This window comes from Lissotriton helveticus, chromosome 8 (assembly GCF_964261635.1).
Source record: "Lissotriton helveticus chromosome 8, aLisHel1.1, whole genome shotgun sequence".
NCBI classification, from domain to species: domain Eukaryota; kingdom Metazoa; phylum Chordata; class Amphibia; order Caudata; family Salamandridae; genus Lissotriton; species Lissotriton helveticus.
In genome coordinates this window covers 1,630,544,147-1,630,566,871 of record NC_136069.1, presented here as the reverse complement: position 1 = coordinate 1,630,566,871, position 22,725 = coordinate 1,630,544,147, and the positions used below count along the sequence as shown (strand labels likewise).

Genomic DNA, 22,725 nt, shown 5'->3' with positions numbered 1-22,725 from the left:
ATTTTACAAATTAAGCACTGCATAGACCATAATCCTGCCATGCCTTTGTGCATGCCCACCATCTTGGATTTTTTTTCCTGCAGTTGGGTGTTGGGATCGTCACAACAGATTCCTACGATTTTGTCGAAAGACGCCAAGAAGCCCTCAAAAAAGTCCTAAAAGCAGTTGAGAAGTGGGTGAGGGATTTGTCGTGGGCATCGATAATCCGAGAATCATATCTAGTCAACGTGGGATCCCTCTGGTTCAGCGACATCATTTTAGATTCTAAGCCTGCCCTTCAAATTTTTCATGAACTGCCATAGGAATTTCGCTTCGAATGAAGAGCACCTGCTCTGTGTTTCTACCTCCCAAGAGACAATAAGGAGAAGGACTGTGTCCCATGCTTGTACTTCAAAGCAAAAGCTCTGATGCACAGGGATATAAATCCTTGAGCACATGGGGCGGCTTCAGACATGGCAGGTCTATCAGAACTAGAAAAGGGTGCTGTGTTGATGGATGAGATGGAGTTCTTTGATGTCAAGGTGGAGGAGGCTCAAGCGAAACACTGAAGTATCGACCTCGAGTCTTCATATGAGGTTGAGGAACACGATATATAAGACCCTAAACCTGCATTGCTGCATGGCGAAAGCCACCAAAGATGAAGCATCCAAGCTAATGCCCGCCAAAGCAGACGTCTTTGAGCAAAACAATATAGCCTCAGAAAACCAAGCCCTCAATGACAAAAAAGTGTGCTGTAAAAGGAGCCAGATTAACTTCTCATCATACTGGGAAAGAAAGATTCGCCTGTAAGGATGCGCTGAAGGGTGCCACCTCAACTTCCTTTGGAAGATCATGTGCGGAAAGAGAAGGGCACCCTTGAAGGGAAAGTGCCATGGATATCATAACACCTCAGTCATAGAACTAGAGTGGAAAAAGGAGCATTAGAGACAGAAATACAAACTTTTCTAAAAAAGATGGAAACTCTCAAGGAAGCTTTTATACCTCAAAAGGAAGCTAAAGCTTTAGGGGTTAAAAATCTAGCCAAGGACATTCTTGTGCCGGAGCAGGAGGAAAACATGATGTAGAACAGGACACAGACAATGGGGGAAGTGGAATTTATCTTTATCCACACAGATTGCAAAGACATTGGTTTCGACATACCGCAAGAAGAAATGGGAAGATGTTGAGGCAGAGTCACCTCAGGTATAAATAGATATCTACCCCTCAATGCAATTTTCTACAAATGATGTCTCAACATAGCATGGGGTGGTAAAGAAAGCTGCAAGTGCCTTTGGGGTGGAGATGGAGATAGAGAAAGAGAACACATGCTTTCTCCTCGAGACACTCAGCCCCGTAAACAAGAAAAGAAGTTTCTGCTGATTTTGCCAGTGCATAGTCCTCAGGGTAAGGGAATTTTCTCAAAGCTTGTGACTGCTGAAGCCGTCACCCCGCGCAGAGAGAAGTTCAGACCATCCACTCAGGACCCAAAGTATATACAAGGGCACTTTGAACCTGACTCTTTCATAGTAACAACGGCGAGGATTAGAGCCATATCCCATGTCAGGGAAATGAAGAGAGCAGCTGCCACACAATGGCTGCTTTTAAACTTCAGTTCCCTCAGTAAGTAGACACGCCCATCACACTGGGAAAATATGCAGGACCTAATGTCACATCTCCCGGAAGAATACCAGAAAGGGTAAAGGAATATAATTGAGGAAGAAAAGAACACAGCCAACTATCTCCTACCTTAATTCAAAATTCTACTCTGCAGATACAGCAAGCAGACAACTGGCAATGGGTACTGTCCCTCGAAGGCCCGCCTGGTTATTCATCTCGGGTTTTAAACCAGAAGTACAATCCAGTATCCTTGCAATGATTCTGATGGGTAACTGGTTGTTTTGCCCAGGAGTGGACCAACTCTGGAGAGTATGAAGAAAGCTCTCGAAATAGCCAAGGCCATGGGGAGCTCTCCAGATGTGCAGACCCTCATCCAAGAGAGGTATTTCTCCAGACAGCAGAGGTCTGGGGAGGCCTGGCTTTTCTGCACAGGTGCAAAGACAACTGGGAAGCAGTCCATTCTCATGTCCCACACAGGGGCAAGAACAAAAGAGAAAGGGCCGGATTTAGATTTTGGCAGACAGGTTACTCCGTCACAACAGTGTCAGCAGAAATGTAAATCCTATAGGACATAATGGGATATATATATATTATATTATAGCAGACTGGATATCCATCACCGTTGTAACCGAGAAACCCGTCTGCCAAGATCTAAATCCGGGCCAAAGCCTTTTATTCAAGGTAGAGAGAAATCAAGAGGAGGAAACACAAGGGGATCTGCCGCTAATTACTCAAAATAACTCGAGCACTCTCCCCCCACCGCCATCCACAAAACACCTCTAGAGATGAGAATAAAGGACTTAACTGAAAGTCATAAAACTTAAAGCAACTGGAAGTGCATTACCACAAACAAGTGGACTGTAAATATTATACACCATGGCTATTGTATTGACTTCATACAAAAGCCACCAACAGAAACGTCAAAGCACTAGCACTACAAAAATGGTCAGTTACAGGTGAATGAGACAGAGCTGGAACAAGAGTTCCCCACAAGAAAAACACAATTGTGTGCCATGTTTACTTCCAAGCCCCAAAGCAGGACTTAACCAAGGAACCTATCCTAGATATATGCTTTGTAAACAAGTACTTAAAGATGCAAAGATACCAACTGCAACCTTAGTAGTTGTTGTCCCTCTGCTAGAGAAGGAAATCTTATCTTGCAACTCTGAGATCTCAAGGTTGTCTACATTCCCATATACCCTGCACACAAGCAATATCAAAGATTTGTAATGAATAGAGAGCATTACCAGGTCAAAGTTTTGCCTTTTCTTATAAAGTCCCCACCAATCGTCTTCACAAAGACATTGGCAGTGGTAGCAGTACACCTCAGTAGATAGGCTGTTCTTTGTCCTTATCTGCACAATTGACTGGTAAAGGCAAGCACATTCAGACGGTGTCAGACCTGACCAGTAGTAACATTAGATTTCACAGTAAATTAGGGAAAGTAATCTCCCATACTAGAAACAAAATCTTTCTGGGTGGATCTGGACACAGCAGTAACAATGGCAACTGCACGAAAGGTCCAAGCGATACAAGGACAAATTCGGATTCACCAGACGTCGCAGTCTCCGACTGTGAGGACAGTGATGAAACTACTTGGGATAGTGGCTTCTTGCATCCACTTTTTTCCAAACACAAGGCAACACATGAGACCAATACAAGAGTTGATGTACAATCAATGAACGGTCTCAGGCCACAGGCAGCTGGAAAGGTCTAGTAGTTGTAACAGCCAAAGCAACATGGAGGATGAGGTTGTGTAATACAGTGAAGTTGTCGAAAAGGGCAACCTTTCACAACTCCCCTCCGCAACCCGTCATTACCACAAACGTGTTGCACATGGGTTGGACGGCTCACAGCGGTCCACTCAGGATAAGGGATTGTGGTTGACACGGAATACAACCAAGCACTTCCTAGAACTTAAACACTTTCCCTAGCACTCAAGTCTTTCTGAGAGCCAAGTACAGGACAACAGAACACAAATACTAATGAACAACACAACAGCAATGTTAACCTCAATAACAAAGGGGGGCAGTATCATACCCACTCTCACAATTGGCACAAGCCATCTAAAAATGGGACATCGTATTGCAAAACGTTCTGACGGCGGGGACACACAAGCAAACAAGCTACGCAGGGAAACAAGCTGCTATCATGACTGGGAAGTAAAACAATATATAATATATATATGCAGTTTTCCAACACTGGGGAATGCCAGAGGTAGACCCCTTTGCAACACCAGTAAACACAAAATGCTGGTACTTTGCAACCAAACACTACCACCCTAGTCACTCGGGAAAGCCCCGTCGATAAGCTGGTACAGGATATATGCATACGCCTTTTCCCCCAGCAGTTCCAGCATCACCGTGATTCTCATAGCTTCCAAATGGCCTCATCAGCCATGGTTCTCACACCAACTACAACTGTCAAAACATCAGTAGATCAATACTCCTTTGCACAAGTACACCCTGACCACGCATCCAGGGAAAGTATTGCACCAGAATCCAGCGGAACTACAGTTGAGAGCAGGGTCCTGAAATTGCCGAATTCCAACACCTAAATTCTCCAAACATAGAATTACGCATCGTTAAACAACAAGATGCTACACGTTGCATCAACACAAGGTCCTAGTCCAGTACCTTACACACCTGACAGTGCAAACTTTCCTATGCTTCACTTATGTTACATCTATCAGCCATAGCAGCTTATGTGAAAGGGTTACATGCTAAGCAACCTTTTCTGTTCCACTGATCAAAACATTCATGGATAGCGCAAAAAGATTCTTCCCTGTTTGGGTGGCACGCCCCTCGCAGTGGAACCTCAACCTTATGTTAGCTGGGTTATGGAAGGCACCTTTTGAACCCATGCATAAAGCCATGCTCAAACACATTACTCTGAAGACTATCTTCTTAGTGGCTGACACATCACTAGGAAGGGTGAGAGAGTTACAAGAACTGGCCGTAAAAGAACCATTCATATCTATATATAAAGACAGGAGGGCTGTGTTGTATTAAAAGCAAGTCAGGTTTACTATACCAAACCTTACAATGTCACAAGTACATACAACAAAGACATATTGAAAGTTAAAAATTCATTTATTTTGAATAAACTTTAAAAGACACAATTGTAGGGCTGACTAATCTAGATCCCTAATCTTAAAACACAATTAAAACAGTACACCCTATTGCGACCTGCGCAATTGAAGAGAGACAGAACAGGTACAACATGAAATCGTGGAGTACGAATTGTATATTCTGGCTCCGTTGTAGTTACACCGGTATTGTATTTCTATGACATCAGTATATCAACTTTGGTGTTGGAGACTTGAATTATACCAGTCGTTGCGTCGACGCGTTTTGGTGGGTTCTCCTTATAATAACCACCTTTATCATGACATATAATTTTCTGTCACAACCAGGGGGTATAGTAAATTGCCCCTAGATTCCTGATGAGGACCGGTTCTTACGGGAAAAAATCTGTTCCTGATCCAAATATGGACTTCAACTGGGGACTTGATAAATTGATGTTGCCAGTTGTCAATCCATTTTTGCTGTGTACGGCTTATGTTAGTCCCACTTCATATAGGTATCCCAAGTTTGGAAAATTGGAAACAGTTAAAATCTTTTTATTTCTTTATATTTCTAACATAAGCCGTACACAGCAAAAATGAATTGACAACTGGCAACATCAATTTATCAAGTCCCCAGTTGAAGTCCATATTTGGATCAGGAACAGATATTTTACCATAAGAAACGGTCCTCATCAGGAATATAGGGGCAATTTACTATACCCCCTGGTTGTGACAGAAAATAATATGTCATGATAAAGGTGGTTATTATAAGAAGAACCCACCGAAACGCGTCGACGCAACGACTGGTATAATTCAAGTCTCCAACACCAACGTTGATATACTGATGTCATAGAAATACAATACCGGTGTAACTACAACGGAGCCAGAATATACAATTCGTACTCAACGATTTCATGTTGTATCTGTTCTGTCTCTCTTCAATTGCACAGGTCGCAATAGGGTGTACTGTTTTAATTGTGTTTTAAGATTAGGGATCTAGATTAGTCAGCCCTACAATTGTGTCTTTTAAAGTTTATTCAAAATTAATTTTTAACTTTCAATATGTCTTTGTTGTATGTACTTGTGACATTGTAAGGTTTGGTATAGTAAACCTGTATTTAGTTCTGTTTCAAGGGAATTTTTAAACTTTGGTTGGATAACCCCATTTCCCTTGGTCTACTCAAGGGGTACCTCTCTACTTTACACTTAAAAGCAAGTCACTCAGTACATCAGGAAAACATAGCAATTCTGGATAAGGAATTCTGAGGTATAGCTGTGACAAAGAATGCTATTGTTAGATGGATTGTATAGACAATGTAAATGTGCTACTCTCTAGCAGATACGCCTTTGCTCACTATACCAAAGGCACACTTGACCAGAAAACCATGCCGTTTATTGTCTGTTTTTCTGTGGCTACGCAAGAAATATGCAGTGCAGCTACATGGACCTCAGAGTAACCTTTTACAAGATATTACTGTATACACTTAAAGTCACAAAGTGGGCCAAGCAGCTGTACAGGTAATACGCTACATAATCCGTGCAAGGCATGTGAATCTGGAAGAGATGTCAGGCTGCAAAAGAAACAAGTTACTTGTAATTATGGTTTTGCCACTTGAAACTCTTCTAGATTCATACTTCCCCAAGGAAGGAGTTTCATGGAACGTTTTTAGAATAAAAAAAAAATCCATAATGGTGGACACGCACATAGGCATTTTGGAATTACAGTTGACATCATACAAGGGACCTGTCTATGCGGACACCCACTCACAAACTGAGAAAAGTTCAGGAAAGAAAATCACTTCCTGTCTCTGCCACTAGAAGGTAGAATTGTGCAAAGCATGTGCATTTAGAAGAGTTTCAAGATACAAACCACAATTAAAGGTATGTAATTGGTTTCTCCTCTCAGAAGGCAAAGAAGGGTTTCCGTGTACAACGTTGTTTGGGCCTGCTTCATGCTCTTTCTCTTCCTAAAGTCAACAGGCAGAAAAACTTGAGTGAAAACTAATACTAGTCAATGATGTCTATGCTTTACAATTCATCTAGCTGGAAGTGTTTTGTATTACTTTGACAAATGTCTATCATACATTCAGCCTTTCTCTCCACTTCCTTGATATTACTTGATTAACCACTGCTGTTTGAATGATCTGCTTTGCTCCAGTGACCCTGTGTCACTTGGATGTGCTTCAGTGGTACATTTTTAAATTGCCACTACAGTGTAGTATTACCTGTTTCTGATTCTATCTTTTGCGTGGTCACTCAGTCTGTTTTTGCATTGTTATTATTCCCTGCATGTACCCGTTTTGTTAATAAACTATGATTGTCTTTTATTCTAACCACAATATCTGTATTTCAGTGTTGCCACCATCTTTCCTTTTTGACTGTTCATAAAGTGAAATGTATCTGTGTAAAGTGGAGAAACACAGGAGCAACTTTGTCATGTTCCATTCCTCTTTTGAGCAATTCTGGATAAAGACTTCAAAGATGTTATGTATACTTAATCAAAGGTGTATAAAAATGCTTGAGTAATGAACGATTGAGGTAGATTGGCAATTCATTTATAAAGAATGCATTGTCGGTGTCAAGACAGCCTTCCTTATCATGTATTCTGATGTAAAACTTTATTTAGGGAATCATTGGATGTGATAGAACTAACTTTGTGTTCCGTAACAAGGCTTTTTGTAGCTGAAGTCACATTAATGATGTTTTTTCTTCTGTTTAGGACAAGGGAGCCCAAGTATTGACACCTCATCAGTAACCACAGTTCCGAAGCCATCTACACCGTCCAGGTTGGCTTTCTTTATGCGACAGCAGAGCTTCACTGCTGAGCCCACCCCAACACCGCGTTCACCTGGACTCAAATCGCCAGAAACACCAGTGGGAAGCCCTCGCCATGGTCCATTGAAATGGGAGGAGGTCTCAGAATTGGAATCCAACTACCTCGAGTACCTGCAGGAAGCCAGGGCAAGCATTGATTACTGTGTGTGGGCTTGCAGGGCATGGTCCGCCCCCTACGATGGTGAGGACCCCAACCCAGCAAGCCTCACAGTTCCCGCACCAGATGAGAACTCAATAACCTTGAGCGTGAACTACTTTGGTGCGGAGCAGAGAGGCACTGGACTGCTTCGCCACTCTTTAAAATCTGCCTCTGACAATGGGGACTATGACCACAGACTTAAAGGTTCCAATAACATCACCCCTCGGACTAACAAACGAACCATGCAGGAGGCAGCAGTGCACAGGCACAGGACAATGCAAAATAAAGAAGGCAAGGGAAGCCCAGAGGATGCTGCACAGAACAGGAAGGACTCAAGCACTGTATTTAATGGGTCCTATGGTACTAATACAGGCTTTATAAACTGCGTGAGCAGAACTGAAGGGAGTCGGCCAGACAGGGGCGATGGAGATTTAGTAGTGAAAAAAGTGCGAAGGGACATCGGAGAGAAGTCGCATGGAGGGAGGGAGGAACCTTCTTTGTCTGAGACTGATAGAAAAGGAGAGTTGGAACAGTTGCCAAAATTACCAGAAACTAATTGTAAGCTTTTGGCTTATGAGAACAATACAAGTGAAGGATTGCCAGTAGTTACTGAAAATGGATCAATCGGATCAGATTCCACTTCCTTAAGCCCAGTCAGTCCTTCTGTATTTGATCATCAAACAGAAACCTCCTCGACCAAGTGGGAGCAGTTGGAAACCATGGACAACCTAATAGATAGGCTATTAGACAATGCACCCACTGAAGCCAATGGGGCACCCCTTAATATTGAGAAATTCTCAAAGGAATTGGAAGAAATTGAAGGGCAGATGAACAATGGTGACATAGGGAAGGGCATTGCCCCAGTGGTCACTGAGCTTCCCCTGTCTTTTGAAGAAGAGGAGGCATACCAGAGGTTTGCAAGCCTGCCTGCTAATGAATCCCCCGCAAGGGACAGCAGTCGGGGGCCGTCCAAGACAGACATTCTTTCGCAGATCCTCACAAGTCCTTTGAGAACACTTGGCCAGCCCCTCAGCCAGCCCTTCACCGGTAAAGATATTCTTTGTGTTATATTTTTGTTAAATATGAAACATGTTTTCAAGACAAAACTTTCATTGCAGAGTTGAGGTTTCACATTAACGAGGGTTAAAATGTGATTCGATGCTTAGAAGTAATTTTCGTACCATAGTCTGAACTCAAAGAGCTCCTGGTAAATTGTTAATGTTTATAGATTTTTATCACATATGAAGGACCGACCACACCTAATGTTTTCAATGCTAAACTGATACTTAAATTACACTAATTTACATGAATTCCTTTTATTATGATATTCTTAGGCAAAGGCCCCATCATCACAGTCAGGTGGCCGCTTGTCTGCTTCAGCAAGTCTTGACTTTTCAGCCAACTAAAATCTGCATTTGCTAAAAAGTCAGTATTCCTGCATGGTAGTAAGTTTTTAACGAAAGTCATCTACCCTGAATTCCAGACCTATCTCATTATGTAACTGTCATCTCCGTGTAATGCAAAGCCCTTGGGCTAATCTTTTCGCCATCCCCTTCTCAATTCTTTTGCCCATTCCCACAGACCCTGGTCATCCAAAAAAAAGATTTACTTTGTCTTCAAACACTTTTCCCATGGACTCTGTTGAAGAAAAACTCAAGCAGCTTCACAGCCAGGCCACCTACCACCCGACCACCATTAGAAGCAAAGCATTATTCAAGAGAGTCAACCACTAGCCCAATTTCAAGCAGCCTCACAGGCAGGCCACCTACAGCCAGACCACCATTAGAGGCAACACATTCAGGGGAGTCAATCGCTAACCCACTGTCAAGCAGCCTCACAGGCAGACCGCCTACCACCAGGCCACCATTAGAAGCAAAGCATTATTCAAAGGTACAAGGTAGTCGACCACTAACCCACTGTCAAGCAGCCTCACAGCCAGGCCACCTACCACCATTAGAGGCAACACATTATTCAAGGGAATCAACCACTAACCCACTGTCAAGCAGCCTCACAGCCAGGTCACCTACCACCATTAGAGGCAACACATTATTCAAGGGAGTCGACCACTAACCCACTGTCAAGCAGCCTCACAGCCATGCCGCCTACAACCAGACCACCATTAGAAGCAAAGCATTATTCAAGGGAGTCAACCACTAACCCACTGTCAAGCAGCCTCACAGCCAGGCCACCTACCACCATTAGGACGAAGGTCTCCCAGTATGCCGCTATTTCTGGACATTCCCACAGCATGTGAAAAAATGTACCCACTGCTCCACATTGCCGCCAGCTAAGTTGACTAGCAGTCTTTCCTATTTTGCATAGTGTTACCCTGGTGTAGTAGATCCTATGGAGCACTTTAAGTTGCACGAGGCACAATTTAGAGGAGATCGCCACCTCCCTCTGGGACTCTAATGCCTCCTGCCAGTCCGTCTCATCTAATTCTCCCACATCTTTCTTCCTTGTAGACCACCTTGATTCTTATCTCAGGGTTTCGCTCACAGTTCAGTACTCACTTGCTTTCCAGATGGGTTTACACTATACAAATACAAATAAATACAACTTTGTCACATATCACAAAATAACTTTCTGAAACTGCTGTCCTCACACTCCGCTCTCCACCACTTCCTTTCTTTAAGCCAACCTTCACTGACCCTGCTTACATCCCCTTCTACCAGCAAGGGGATCTTGAACGTCCTCCAGAGCAGTATTGGCATTCCTGGTTTATCCAGGTGCCATTCTTCGTCATGAAGTTCTCTTTGCTCTTTTCCTATTGTCCGGTTATCTCCTGCGGATACAGATGGTACTCTTAGAACTCTGGCTCATTTGTTTTGAATTTTTATTCCAGTAAAGGCACCTGCTGCACCCGCCTAACTCATTTTAAGAATTAACCACTAATGCGCCAGCTGTGATGTTCACATCCTCCGCATTACCTCTCAGATACGGAGGACGTAAACATGATGTCTTCCACATTCCCAAAGAAAATATTTTTGGTTCTTGGCCACTAAATACCAGGGAAAACTTCCTTATAAAGAATGGGGGCACACAGGCTTAAGGAGAAGCCCGGGGAGAAGTTAGGGTGAAGAAAGGAGTTTTCCTCAAATCTGTCTTCCCGGGAGGGTGCAGCAAGCCCATTAGACACCAAGGAAAAAGCAGCCAAATAAATAAGGGAGTGGCCCACCCAGGCATGGGCCATTCCCCTACCTCAGAATAGGCCCAGCAGTCCTCCTGCCTCTCCCCCTGACCCATCGCCTCCCCCTCCCACCCAACAGTGGACAGCAACCTGGCTTTACAATAGGGAAAAATGGTTTACAAAAACAAACAAACGGCATTGGCCATGCCCCCACCTCAGAATGAACAGTGATGGGGTTTGTGCTGAAAGAGAATACTAGGGGGCAGGAAGCCCACTAGACACCAGAGATTATATATATTTGGGGGGGGGGGGATTTTTGGGGAATGGAATAAGGTGACCCACCCAGCTATTGGCCCTTTCCTCTACACCTAAACAGTCTTTTAGACTCATGGAGCATAGAGCAACCCCATCCCCATGCCAAGCGCAGAGGACATTTGATCCTTATGGACCGGCAGTTTGTTCATACTTGCTGCAGTGATTGGCCCGAGGATTTGAGCTCTGAGTTAGCCAGCAACCAGGGAACCCTGCAAGCCCTAGGGATTTCTGAAATCCAGGGACCTGGACGAATCCTTGGTGCTGTGGCTTGCATAAACCCACTACAGATTCTTACCTTCAGTTGTGTAAAGCAAGCATTTTCCTACCATTTCTGTGAGGTAAAGTTCAGTAAACTACAGGGATCCACAAAGTTCCTGCCACTTAGTGTTCCCACGCTTGTCTTAATTAAAACAGTACTGTATATTACTTTTGTAATGTTACATCAAGGCAAAAAATGTCTGATGAAAACCTTGTCACCAATTACAGTTTTTTCTTTATTTTCATATATATATATATTTTTTTATTATTTTTTTTTTCATTTGTTTGTTTTTTGCAACAATTCGTTTCTTTGGGAAAGCCATGAGTGGCCTACATTAATGACCTCTTGCTGGATTTACAATGCTATCTACTTTTCAGAAATGTATAGCTTTCCACATCCACCCATGGGTTTCATTCCTATTCCTTCCACAAACTGCAAGTAGTTTGAAACCACACAAAAAAGGAAAAATGGACTACTACTTAGAAAAATGCATTAGGCTGTTATCCTTACTCCAGCCACGGTTTATGGTGGTAACGGCCACATCGTTTTTGGGCTGGATGTATTCTGTATGATGTTTACACCAGGGACTTTCTTTCATTGAAGGAAAAGTGCCATCACATCAACCTTCTAGAGTTGTGCACCATCCCACTGACTCCTAGGCTTTTCTGCCTCCTTCAGAGGCCACTCATTCTAAAATCTGACAGAGAACACCACTCCCAGGTGGTATTGCTACATGCGTGGCTCAGTGGGGTTCCGTGCGCTCTGCCTGAAGGCTGTGAGACTATGCAGGTGACTGTATCCTCATAGGATCTCCATGATGGTCCCTAATATTGCAGGCGGCCTCAGCATCAGGTTGGATCAACTCATCAGGTACTATCTGGCTGATCACAAGTAGCATCTGCACCAGCAGATGCCACAAGGCATTTTCGCCCAGTGGGGCGTGCTACTGTAGGTCAGTTTGCTACTTTTGAGAGTTACTTTTGAGAACACTCTGTGCCCAGCCTTTTGCACCCTCTAAGCCCTCTTCGAGGAACCATGTAGGTCAAGTTCCATCTTCATTTGGGTTTAGGCCTCCTTTATGCATTTTCCTGTCTGCCCAAGGGTCCCGAAGAAGGTCAGTCAGGACCAAGCTCAGCTCATTCCAAACACCACGTAGAGGGTGCTGAGAGCTCCTGAATCCCATCATTTACCCTGCCCTTCAACTGTTTCTTTGGAAGTACCTGCAAAAATCTAAGCTTCCATACATGGAGAATGAGCATCTTAAACTGAGTGATTTGAATCTTACATTGCAAGTGATGGATTTTATTTTGACTGCTCACAGTCCATCCACAAAATTCCTTTATTTTTGCCTTTTTCTCAAATGTTTTCACCCGATGATCCTCTAGAGGCTAAGCTGTCTGTTGTCCTTCTGTTTAATGTGTCCTAGACCCAGCAAGGTTCTGTTGTGGGTACAATTAAAGGCTACTTATCAGCCTTGTCCCCATTCATTTGTTATACTTGGTTGCCTTCTTTGATTAAGTCACTTATTTTGCATTCCTTGGAAAGGTCTTTCACGTGTGCCCACCACCGTTGTGCTGCAGTGGCATCTTAATTTGGTTCTTACTGTTCTGATGTGTGATCACTTCGAGTCTTTGTAGAGTTGTACTCTGAGGATTTAGACTCTGAAGGCTGTATTTCTCATTGCCAATTCATGTTGCATGATTCAATTGCAGGCTTTATCGGCCCAGTCTCTGTGTACCACGGATTTACTTCACAGGGTGGTTGCATCCTTCTCTATTTATTTCTTGAGAGTTTGTAAAAGGTCCTTCTGGTGTTTGGTAAGCAGTTTATGCCTTTCCCCTCAGTTACGAGAAGATGGTAAATGCCCACTGATGTTTGTTGCAGGTTTCACATTCCCCCCCTGCATTCTTCCTAATTGGTAATCCTCTCTTTGGGTTTATAGCTTGCTATGATCACCATTGCCCCATTTGTTGAGAGGTACAATGGACACCCACAATATGCCAAAAATCTCTTCATTTCATGATGGGTAAAATGGTTTCCTACAATATACCAGGATGTATCATCATTATGGCAAGGTCTGATGTGCCTCACCAGCAGATAAGCATACCACTTTTACCCTCACCTAATCACCCAAAGTCCATTATCACCAAGCAGCAGTCATTATTTTTAAGGGAGTGTTGCACCTCAAAGTTAATGAAATCCACTCATAGGCTCTTGGCTCTTTTCAGCAAAAACATATTCCCATGAAAATCCATTATTTTCTTTAAAGTTTTGCAAAAGTGAAATGTGGACAATAACTGAGTTTCTGTACTATATAGCATCAAAATAAAAATAATGAGGAATTGAGCTTTTCAGATGTGTTACCTGAACTGTTGCTTCAAAAACGGAGGTCAACTAGGCAGTGTGGAAGGAGGTGTTTATTTATTTATTTATTGCCATGTTGAATGGTGCACAGTGATTAATTGTGCCACAGGTGGTTGTTCGGTATTTTAGGGTGATAGTTTAGTAAGCAACAGGTTGTGATGTGCTATGCTGTTGTGACATGACCTTGGGTCGGTCATGTATTTACCTACTTTTATACTATTGCTCGACCTCCACAGGTATTTCCGTGAGGTTGGACTTTTGTCCTAAAGTTTTGTTTTAGATTGTGATCATTTGGCCGGAATTTTTTACAGTCTCTGATGAAAATTTGCTTCCAAGCCAGTGGTCATGCTGTGTGATAATAGTGGATGCAAACAACGTCTCCCAACTCAGTGAGAGCGCAATGGCAGCTCATGTGTAGATTTTGAAGTATATTCTCTTTCAACCTGTACCCTGAATTTTTGACTTTGATAGTTCGTCAGGTCTAGTAGGGGTCTCAGTTGAGCCGCTTCGATCCATACTCCGTTTGTGGGAAGCCTAAATCCTCATCATTCTAGAGTTGAAGATTGTAGATCTAGATACATTTTTATGAATGTTTTGTTTATAATAAAAACATTTTAGGTCAACTTTTGGCTTTACTCAACATCTTAGAAGGTTGTGTGTTTTCAATTGAGTTTTTTAGGTAGGAACTTTATTTTTCTCCTTATAATGTTATTGAGAAGAGGCTTTTGAAGCAGTCTTTTAAACCACAATGCCTGCTGTTTTGATGTGTTGTCCCTGTGGCTTAAAGTAATCTTAAAGGGATGGACAGTTGGTATACCTTTATTGATGAAAATATGCAGATGTAGAGGGATTATTTAAACTATATATAACAATCTAGGTATAAAGTTCACTTTTAGGTAGGCTATATGCTCAGACCAAGAGATCTCCAATCTGTCCTATCTATAGAGGACCTTAAAAAAATCTACCAGTGGAGGAATATTAGAGTTTTATAACTAATCAGATGTATAGTAAACTGAATTTTAATTCCATGGTAATTCAAGGGGCTTGTTTCTACTGAGAAACATATTGAGATCAGATCCTCTCTGCAACTCCATGGGGGCAAGATGAGACAGCCCCAAACCAACCACATTAGAGAGTGTAACTTTAAAGGTGGTACTAGGGAAGAAGTCTCTCAACTCTTCCACAGCTGCCGGGAGCAAACATTCAGGACTACTCAGGCAATGCAGGACTTCGTCAACAAATAGAATCAATTTATAAACAATATTTGGGTCCACTGTCAGGCAATGGTTGTTGGGATCGGAGTTGTTTCTTTTGTATTTTGGGCTCTATTTTCAGAGCAGAAGACGTGATGATGCACCTCTGTAAAAAAGAAGGTCATAGAAGTGTTAACTTTCTTTTTGGTTGCATACAGTAGAACAATTTCCAGCATATAAATCTGGATGACAGGAACCAATCTTTAATTTTCCAGGACCCTCCTCTAAAAAGTACTAGACAGCTGTATGACATGCCTGCTACGTATCCAGCTATGGCAGATAGTCACATCAGAATGGCTTTACACCAGTTGTATATTACCCATGGCTGTCTGTATTTATGATACCAGACTGAGCCAGATGGAGGATCTTGGGCCATATATTCCCAGGACAAGTGTCAAAAAGGTTTTTGAAAGTTTTATACCAAAGCTCACTAAATGTATTGATCTGCAACACCCACCGGAATTAGGATTTTTGTTTGTTTTGTGAAACATCTTTGCCAGAGGTTTCATCATGAGCTTCTGATAAGCATTATAGAAAGAAGTTATGAAGCCATCAGGGCATACCTATGTTCCTCTTATGCTTGAGTGTCTCCGCATCCAACTCCACAACCAGCTCCGATTTAGTAATATGTTTAATAGCAGTACATGTGTAAACTTGCTTAATTTTGTGAGCCACTAGTCTATCAGCGTTCTCCCCTCTTTCTTAGTAGACTTGTTTTGTGCTTAGCATCTTGGAAGCTGTTTACCCTATTAAGACTTGTACTAACTCTTTCCTGTCTCAAACAGTTCTATGTATATTTTAAGGGAACAGGTCATTCACGTTGTATCAGCTGTTTTACATGTGTTTCTTCGTCCTTGTTCTTAGTTCAGTCAAGCCTAAATAAAGTGCTGTAGAAGTTCTTCTCTTACAATAGCTTTAACAGCATCCCACACCTTCAACCAGGAGGCATCATCCACTACTTTCTCAAGAAAGTCGTGTTCTGATGCCTCTCTAATTGAACCTTTGGGAATGGGATCACAGAATCTTATGTCATTGATGTGCCATTGCTGGTGAAGTCTGTGCCTCCCAAGGCGAACATCACTGGGGCATGCTCAGGCAGTAGCTGGGTGCCTATTGACTGGTCAAAACAGAAGGGAGCATAAACCTATGAATCAGGAATACATCAGTTATTAAAACGTGTTGGAACAAAAAGTAACATCCTTTATATCTATAAGGTGCAATCTCCAAATATTAATTGTGTCTATATCCCCAATCTAATTTTCTAATGCCCCCTAACTACATTGGGGCAGTGGGTGTTCGAGGAGGAGACTACGGGTCTGGACTAGTCCAGTGTTGTTGAGTTCCTGTGCTGCACTGAGTTAACCTCCCTCCAACAGGTTGCCCATTGTAAAAACGACTTGCAACAGGTCGACGAAAAAAATGCATACTGTCCTTACAGCCATATACAGAGTTTAATGCCACCATTCTCCTTCCAAACCATGCCCTCAGTCCTACGATTTAGCTCTTCTTTATCTCAATGAATGACACCCAGTCAGAAGCTTATACAGTTTTGGTGTGGGCGAGGAGTGGTACTGAAAAGTATAGAGAGGCGACGTTAGGTGAGATATATCCACTTCCAGCTTCGTACAATTTGTTGTAGCTCCGTAAGGAGTCACCGCAGCAAGGCTCTCCTTTTCATAGGAGAATTCACACTGAGCATTAAGAGTAAGCCTGTTAATTAGAGCTATCAGTTACCCATCTGATGACTCTGTAACTATTGAAACAGTACTATTCAAACAAGCATTCAGGCATTACATTGGGCTTGATAGTACAATTTGCCAGTATCGATGAGTCCTTTTAAAGAATAAAATATTGAAAATGTCACCTGGAATGAAGGGCCCAGGTTCAGCAATATTAGTTTGAGTTCACAAAAGGGGAGCCTTCTGATTACTGTCTGTGATTGACTATGGGTTTAGTCTCTGTGTGTCGGTGCCGTAGGCACTTAACGCAGTCCTCTCATAGCTCATCACTCACTTTCGGGTGGTCAGCTCATCAGGAACGCAAGTTCTCCAGAAGAAAAGAAGAGGAAATTTGACGACAGGCTGCTACTCGAGATCCCCTGACCTAAGAAGGGACATTGCCCTGACTGCAGTCTGGCTCCTGCATTCACCTGGCTGATCTGGACTTCTTCTATTGAAGTTGCATTTTTATAGAGTAAACCACAGTTGGGCCCTGAGCACAGGAGTTCAGCTTGGACACACCCAGTCATGTCCTTGTCATGACCATGCCTCAGACTGATGAATTCTCAAGTTAGTCTGGCAGTTGGACAACTCCAGACTGAGTAAAGTCCACCTTGGAGAAGGGGGCAAAATGACAAAAATGCAAATAGATGGAAAAGTGACTAGTGAATGTAAGAACGTGTAGAATAATATGACACTTTCTTGCAATTCCTAAAATACTGCTACTAGTAACAATATAAAAAAATAGAAACCAGGCATTTCAGTTTTGTAAAAAAGAAAACAGTTTGTAGTTGTCGATCTTCTAAGCCTGCTTCAACACAAGAAGGAGAATAGGGAGAGGCGTCCTGCGGAGGTCTCAGGTAACACAACTGGGAGGGAATGACAGAGGGGATCTACAGGAGAAGAAATGTCAAAGGTGGGGTGCAACTGCTGTATGAGAAGGTCAAGAAGTGCTATGAATCGATAGTCAGATTAAGAAAGGGGCGCACAAGTCAGGCAAAGAGAGACTATGGGCTAGTATTATATTTTCCAGGGATGGAGAGGAAGGCAAATTGGATAGCAAGGAGGGAATAGAGAAAAAGTGATGTCTTCAAAGCAGGTCTCGCTCTGTAAAATGGGTAGAAACTGATAATGCAACTTGTTATTTGTAGGTTTTTTCAGATTCTGTCTCGATGAGGGCTAATATCATTTAGGCCCCTAGTTCTGCTCCAAACCTGTGTGGAATATAGCATTCTTATTTTGAACTGGATAGCGGAGCTGCCCGTTGAAGAAAGTCTTTGCTCTAATGCGATCAATACGTGTACAAGACTAGCGTCTGAGTGCTATCACCATGTAGTCCCACCGTTCACTTGGCACAAAAACACGATCAACATGTGTGATATCCAACCGGACAATGGAATGACAGCCGCAAACACTTTTGAGTCCAATGAATACAGTTTTTATTAGGGATTCTTGGTTTTTTGTGTGTGTTATGGAGTACTGTGTGGTAAATGGCATTCTTATTGAGTTACTCTAGGGGAGTACTGTAAATCACCTCCTCTTTGCCTTGGGGCAGCCTGGTCTTTGGAATGTCATCAGTCTCTGCTTTATATAAAAAAAGTGTGCTACCTTCTTACCCTCATACAGAGTGCCCTTTACTGGAGCCTTATCCTTCAGCAAAGATTCGACCTCTTATAACAATAATCTATATTAACCGTGCATTTATTGGCTGCCTGTGTGCTCGATTTTTTGGGGGCTTTTTGTGCTACCTCTTCGCTGTTTCATATCACAAAGCCACATATTAGCTAACTTAATTTGTACTGTTAACCAAGGACCTAAAACTTAGAATATTCAACATCCAAACAGTAGAATACTCTCCACAGTGTAAAAAAACACAAATGAATAACAGTGTAAAAATAAAAGAGAAATACATAGCACAGCATTTGATAAAATTGTTTGCAGAAGATTATGGTGGAAGTTCGGAAACTGGTGCATTCCGCCAAACCTACTGAAGGCAATAAGATCGCTCTACGAGGACACATGGGTAAGAGTAAAAACCAGCACCAGCACAGTGTCCTCGAAAATATTCACAGAGAATGGGCTGAAGCAAGGGTGCGTGCTGGCACCCATTTTGTTTAACTTCTACACAGCGGATCTGGGGGCCGCCCTAAAAGGAGCCTGCCTAGTAGCACCGAGACTAGGTAACTTGAGGTTGCCAGTGCTCCAATACGCCGACGACACAGCCATAATGGACCACACGAAGGTGGGCCTCCAAAGAACCCTAACTGCACTAAATCACTTCAACAGAATCAATGTGAACCAAGGAAAGACCAAGGTTGTCATCTTTAGGACCTACCTCCAGAAAAAGAAAGCGCAATGGCAAATGGGCAATTTGCATATCAATACAGTAGAGTCATACAATTACCTGCGTGTCTGGCTGACGGAACGGGCGAATGCGAAGGCCCACTTGAAACACCAGAGTATTCAGGCCAACATCATGATACATCTTCTCAAGCAATTAAACCACCACCTGATGAGCCCGACTGCCGGCCCAATACTGAAAGCTCTAAAAGCGCAACTTCTACCAGCAATCAGTTATGGCCACCTTACCTTCCCCGGTCACAGCACGCTAGCTTAAACTCAACACAATCTAAAGCATATAAAACTGTGCTCCAAATTCCGAGTTCAGCAAGGAATGCAAGGCTAAGGCTGGAACTAGGCATGGCAAGGCCCGACTTGACGTGCCAGGGGGACTTTATAAAACTTTATCTCAGGATTTTAAGGGCCCCAAAGAATTCACTAAAACACCAACTGAGAGCTATGTTCGAAGAGCCAGGTAGGCTCTGGCACATCGCCCTGCATAAAGCAATCAAGACATTGAACATAGTGGAAGAGAGCATATCAAGGCCGGAAATTCCAATGATCACCTGGAAAAGAGTTATAAATAAACAAGTGTGTGAAATTTAATTCGATCTAGATTGTAAATCCCTCTGTTCAAGTCCACACCTCGACCCACTGAATAGCTCCTATACGGCAGGCAAAGCCCAGGTTTACCTAAGTGACGCTCTCACTCCATCAACCCGAAGTAAAATATTGTCCATGAGATTAATCACTCTAGGAATTGCAGACTTCAATCCAGCATGGGCCCGAAGGGGAGATGCCACAAACTTCACTCTGCCCACATAAGAAAGAATAGTGGCTGCACCTCTTATGCTGCTGCCCGAAATTCAACGACGATCGAAGGCGACTACTGCGTCCAATCTGTACCATCTATGGAATAAAATCCTGTAGCGCAGCGTCAGCTTTGTGCTTTTCCAAGTCTAGCACGATGACCCAAGTAAGACTGGGGCAATTGATTACAGCATCCGGATCGCCTTAAAAACTGCAAATGAACGAAACAAAACTCTGGAGCAATGTACTACAAACCCAAGGAACGATGACGAGGTGGTCTCAAATCTGCATTGATGCTTTTCCGCTCTTCTAGCACTCCCCTAGGACAGAGCCTCACAGGAATACGGACCTTAGGTCAATGGGCACCTGCCACAGATGCACAGTGGTATCCATACTTATAGAACAATGTGAGCTTTCGAACTGCCAAAAAAACAACACCTCAGCATCCACAAATCCTGGGGAAGGCTGATTGTGGTGGAACTGGGGACGGGCGGCAAATTCCTTTTTTTAAAATGTTTAAAATGTTTTCTACTTACTGTTTTAGCTGTAACATGTTGATTGCTTTTACTGTAAATATTTTAATTAATTGTACAGTTAATAAATACCAAATACCTTAGTACAGTGCAAAAAAACACAAATCAGACTGCCAACAAATTGCCAAAAACTATAGATGCTAAACCTTGATACTTATTCAGTTGTTTACTAATTAGTCTCTTTGTCAGTTCTTTTTCTCATCTTGACTGGGCGTTTGGATCCCATTTGAATTTGATATCTGTGGGAAAAGAGAACTAAGCGTTAAAACAATTTGGAGAATATCCGAAGGTAAATAATTTAGCCTGGCTAGAGAGTTAAAAACAATACCTTCTACCTGCTGGGAACATGCTGAAGATGAAAACAAATCATCAAAAAAATCAAAGCCAAATATGGTCGCCCTGCCCTTTTCTGGCTTTGACAGGCATGGATGGGCCTGTCCTTGGCCCGTGCAAGGCTTGTGTGCTGCCCATGCGGTGGGGCCAGAAGAAGCGCATTGTAGCGCTAGTGCCTAGTACAGAGGGGCTCCTCCTCCCCTTTCGTTCTCCCACAGGGATTATGGGAATGGTAGTTTCTTGTGGCTAGGAATTACGGTCGTGTTCCTCCTGAACTTCTGGGACATTAGCAGCACCTTATAGCGCCATCTCCAATGGAAGTGGGACTCCTCCTCTTCCTTTCTCCTCCAAGGTTTTTAGGACTGGTTGTCCCATGTGGCCAGAAACCACGGTCTTCTTCCCAAGAAAATAGTTATCACATAGAATTAGTCAACCTTGGCAGTTTTCTGGTCACTAAGCGAGGTTTAGGCAGGAAAACAATTGGTCGAGAACACATAGAACTGTGGGACCCTCCTTCAACCTACAAAGCCTTTTGGCAGAACCAGTATCTGTCATCAGTTCCAGCTGTTTTCATGCACAAATTAGCAGATGATCACAGTTTCTTCCTCTGTCAACTTGAAACAAGTTTAAATAAGATGCCAAGAGATGGGAGTTACCATATTAACACTCCGCAGTCTGAGGTCAATGGCCCAGTCCCAACAGAGAGAAAACCACAATTGTCACCTATTGTACTGCAGCCTGTAAATGTGAATGTAAATATAAATTGATACTTGTATAGCGCACTACTCACCCGCAAGGGTCTCAAGGTGCTTGTACGAATACTGCTGTGGAACCCATCCTGGCTTTCCCTGTGTGGTGTCCATTCCTTGTGCTTTTCTTTGTAGTCCAGTGTAGAGCTATTTCTTGAACTTATGATTGTTTTTGTTTCTTCAGTGTATTGCTGGATGTGTTTACTGATCCCCATTGATTGTGTTTGTCCTCTCTCCTTCTCCTTGGTCTCTAAAGGTCCATTTGTTGCTGTTCTGTTTGCCAAGCTGGAGAACATGATGCAGAACTCTTTGTACGTGAATTTCCTGCTCACTGGAATCCTTGCACAGCTCGCTTGTCACCCCCAACCTCTCCTTCGGTCCTTTTTACTGAACACCAACATGGTCTTCCAGCCGAGTGTCAAATCTCTGATCCAGGTACTGGTAACCGACAGACACATGCCTTGTTTCTGCTGCTATTGGGCTCCCTGTCGTTAGCCTCACAGAGTTACATTTCCCTTGCTTTTGTGCACTTTCACAGTCTGAGCCAGATACACCTGATACCATTTTGTGCCCAGCTTGATCTAGAATATGCCAATTAAGAATTTATTTTTTGGGAGAGGTGGTGTTGCTTAAGCACAAAACAACAAAAATCAGTTTTATACACATTGGACACTGAATGATTTTGTTAGCTAGTACTTTGCAGTGGTATATTTAGTTCAGAAATGAGCAGTTTAGTTCTCTTTGGTGTGGGGCTTTTTGATTATTTTTGACTCACATCGCCTGTTCTTTATCTCTTCTTTATACACAAGTTTATAAATGTTTGCTTTGATGAGGCGTTGTAAGTTTTTTGCACTTACTTTTTTTCTGAATTATTATTAACTATTATTGCAAAATTATTTTATTTATTCAAATATATGTGACTGACCGGTTCACCTGTTAAGCAAAGGGGCAGTGAGTCTTAGTACTTTGCATTGCCATTTGAAGTATCTATACTTTCTTCCAGAAGTCACATCAACTGTCATATTAATCAAAATCTTTTGCCCTCATTCTTCTAAAATCAAACTTTTCCAACAGAAGAGTCCTTACCTACTCTGGAGTATGATCTTATCTAGAGATTCATATAGAGCAAAACAGCTTTTTTTAATCTTTCTGCGCCAGTTCAGCAACCTCTGACTGTTGATAGCTTGATATAGAGAGTATTGCACTGCTGCCAGTTTCCAAAAGGCCGACTGGCCAAGGAAACAAAAGGCTTATTCTAAAAGGGTCAAAGCGCCAATTTCTGCT

General features: G+C 42.7%; 1 protein-coding gene across 2 annotated transcripts in view; it reads left to right on the top strand.

Moving 5' to 3' along the window:
- The window catches only part of FHIP1B (FHF complex subunit HOOK interacting protein 1B), a 436,229-nt gene that overhangs the window by 375,922 nt on the left and 37,582 nt on the right, over positions 1 to 22,725 (top strand). For both annotated transcript variants that reach the window (XM_078658708.1, XM_078658710.1), the window contains exons 9-10: positions 7,383 to 8,684; positions 21,698 to 21,876. In XM_078658708.1, coding sequence (XP_078514834.1) covers positions 7,383 to 8,684; positions 21,698 to 21,876 — 1,481 coding nt within the window. The remainder of the gene's footprint in view (positions 1 to 7,382; positions 8,685 to 21,697; positions 21,877 to 22,725) is intronic.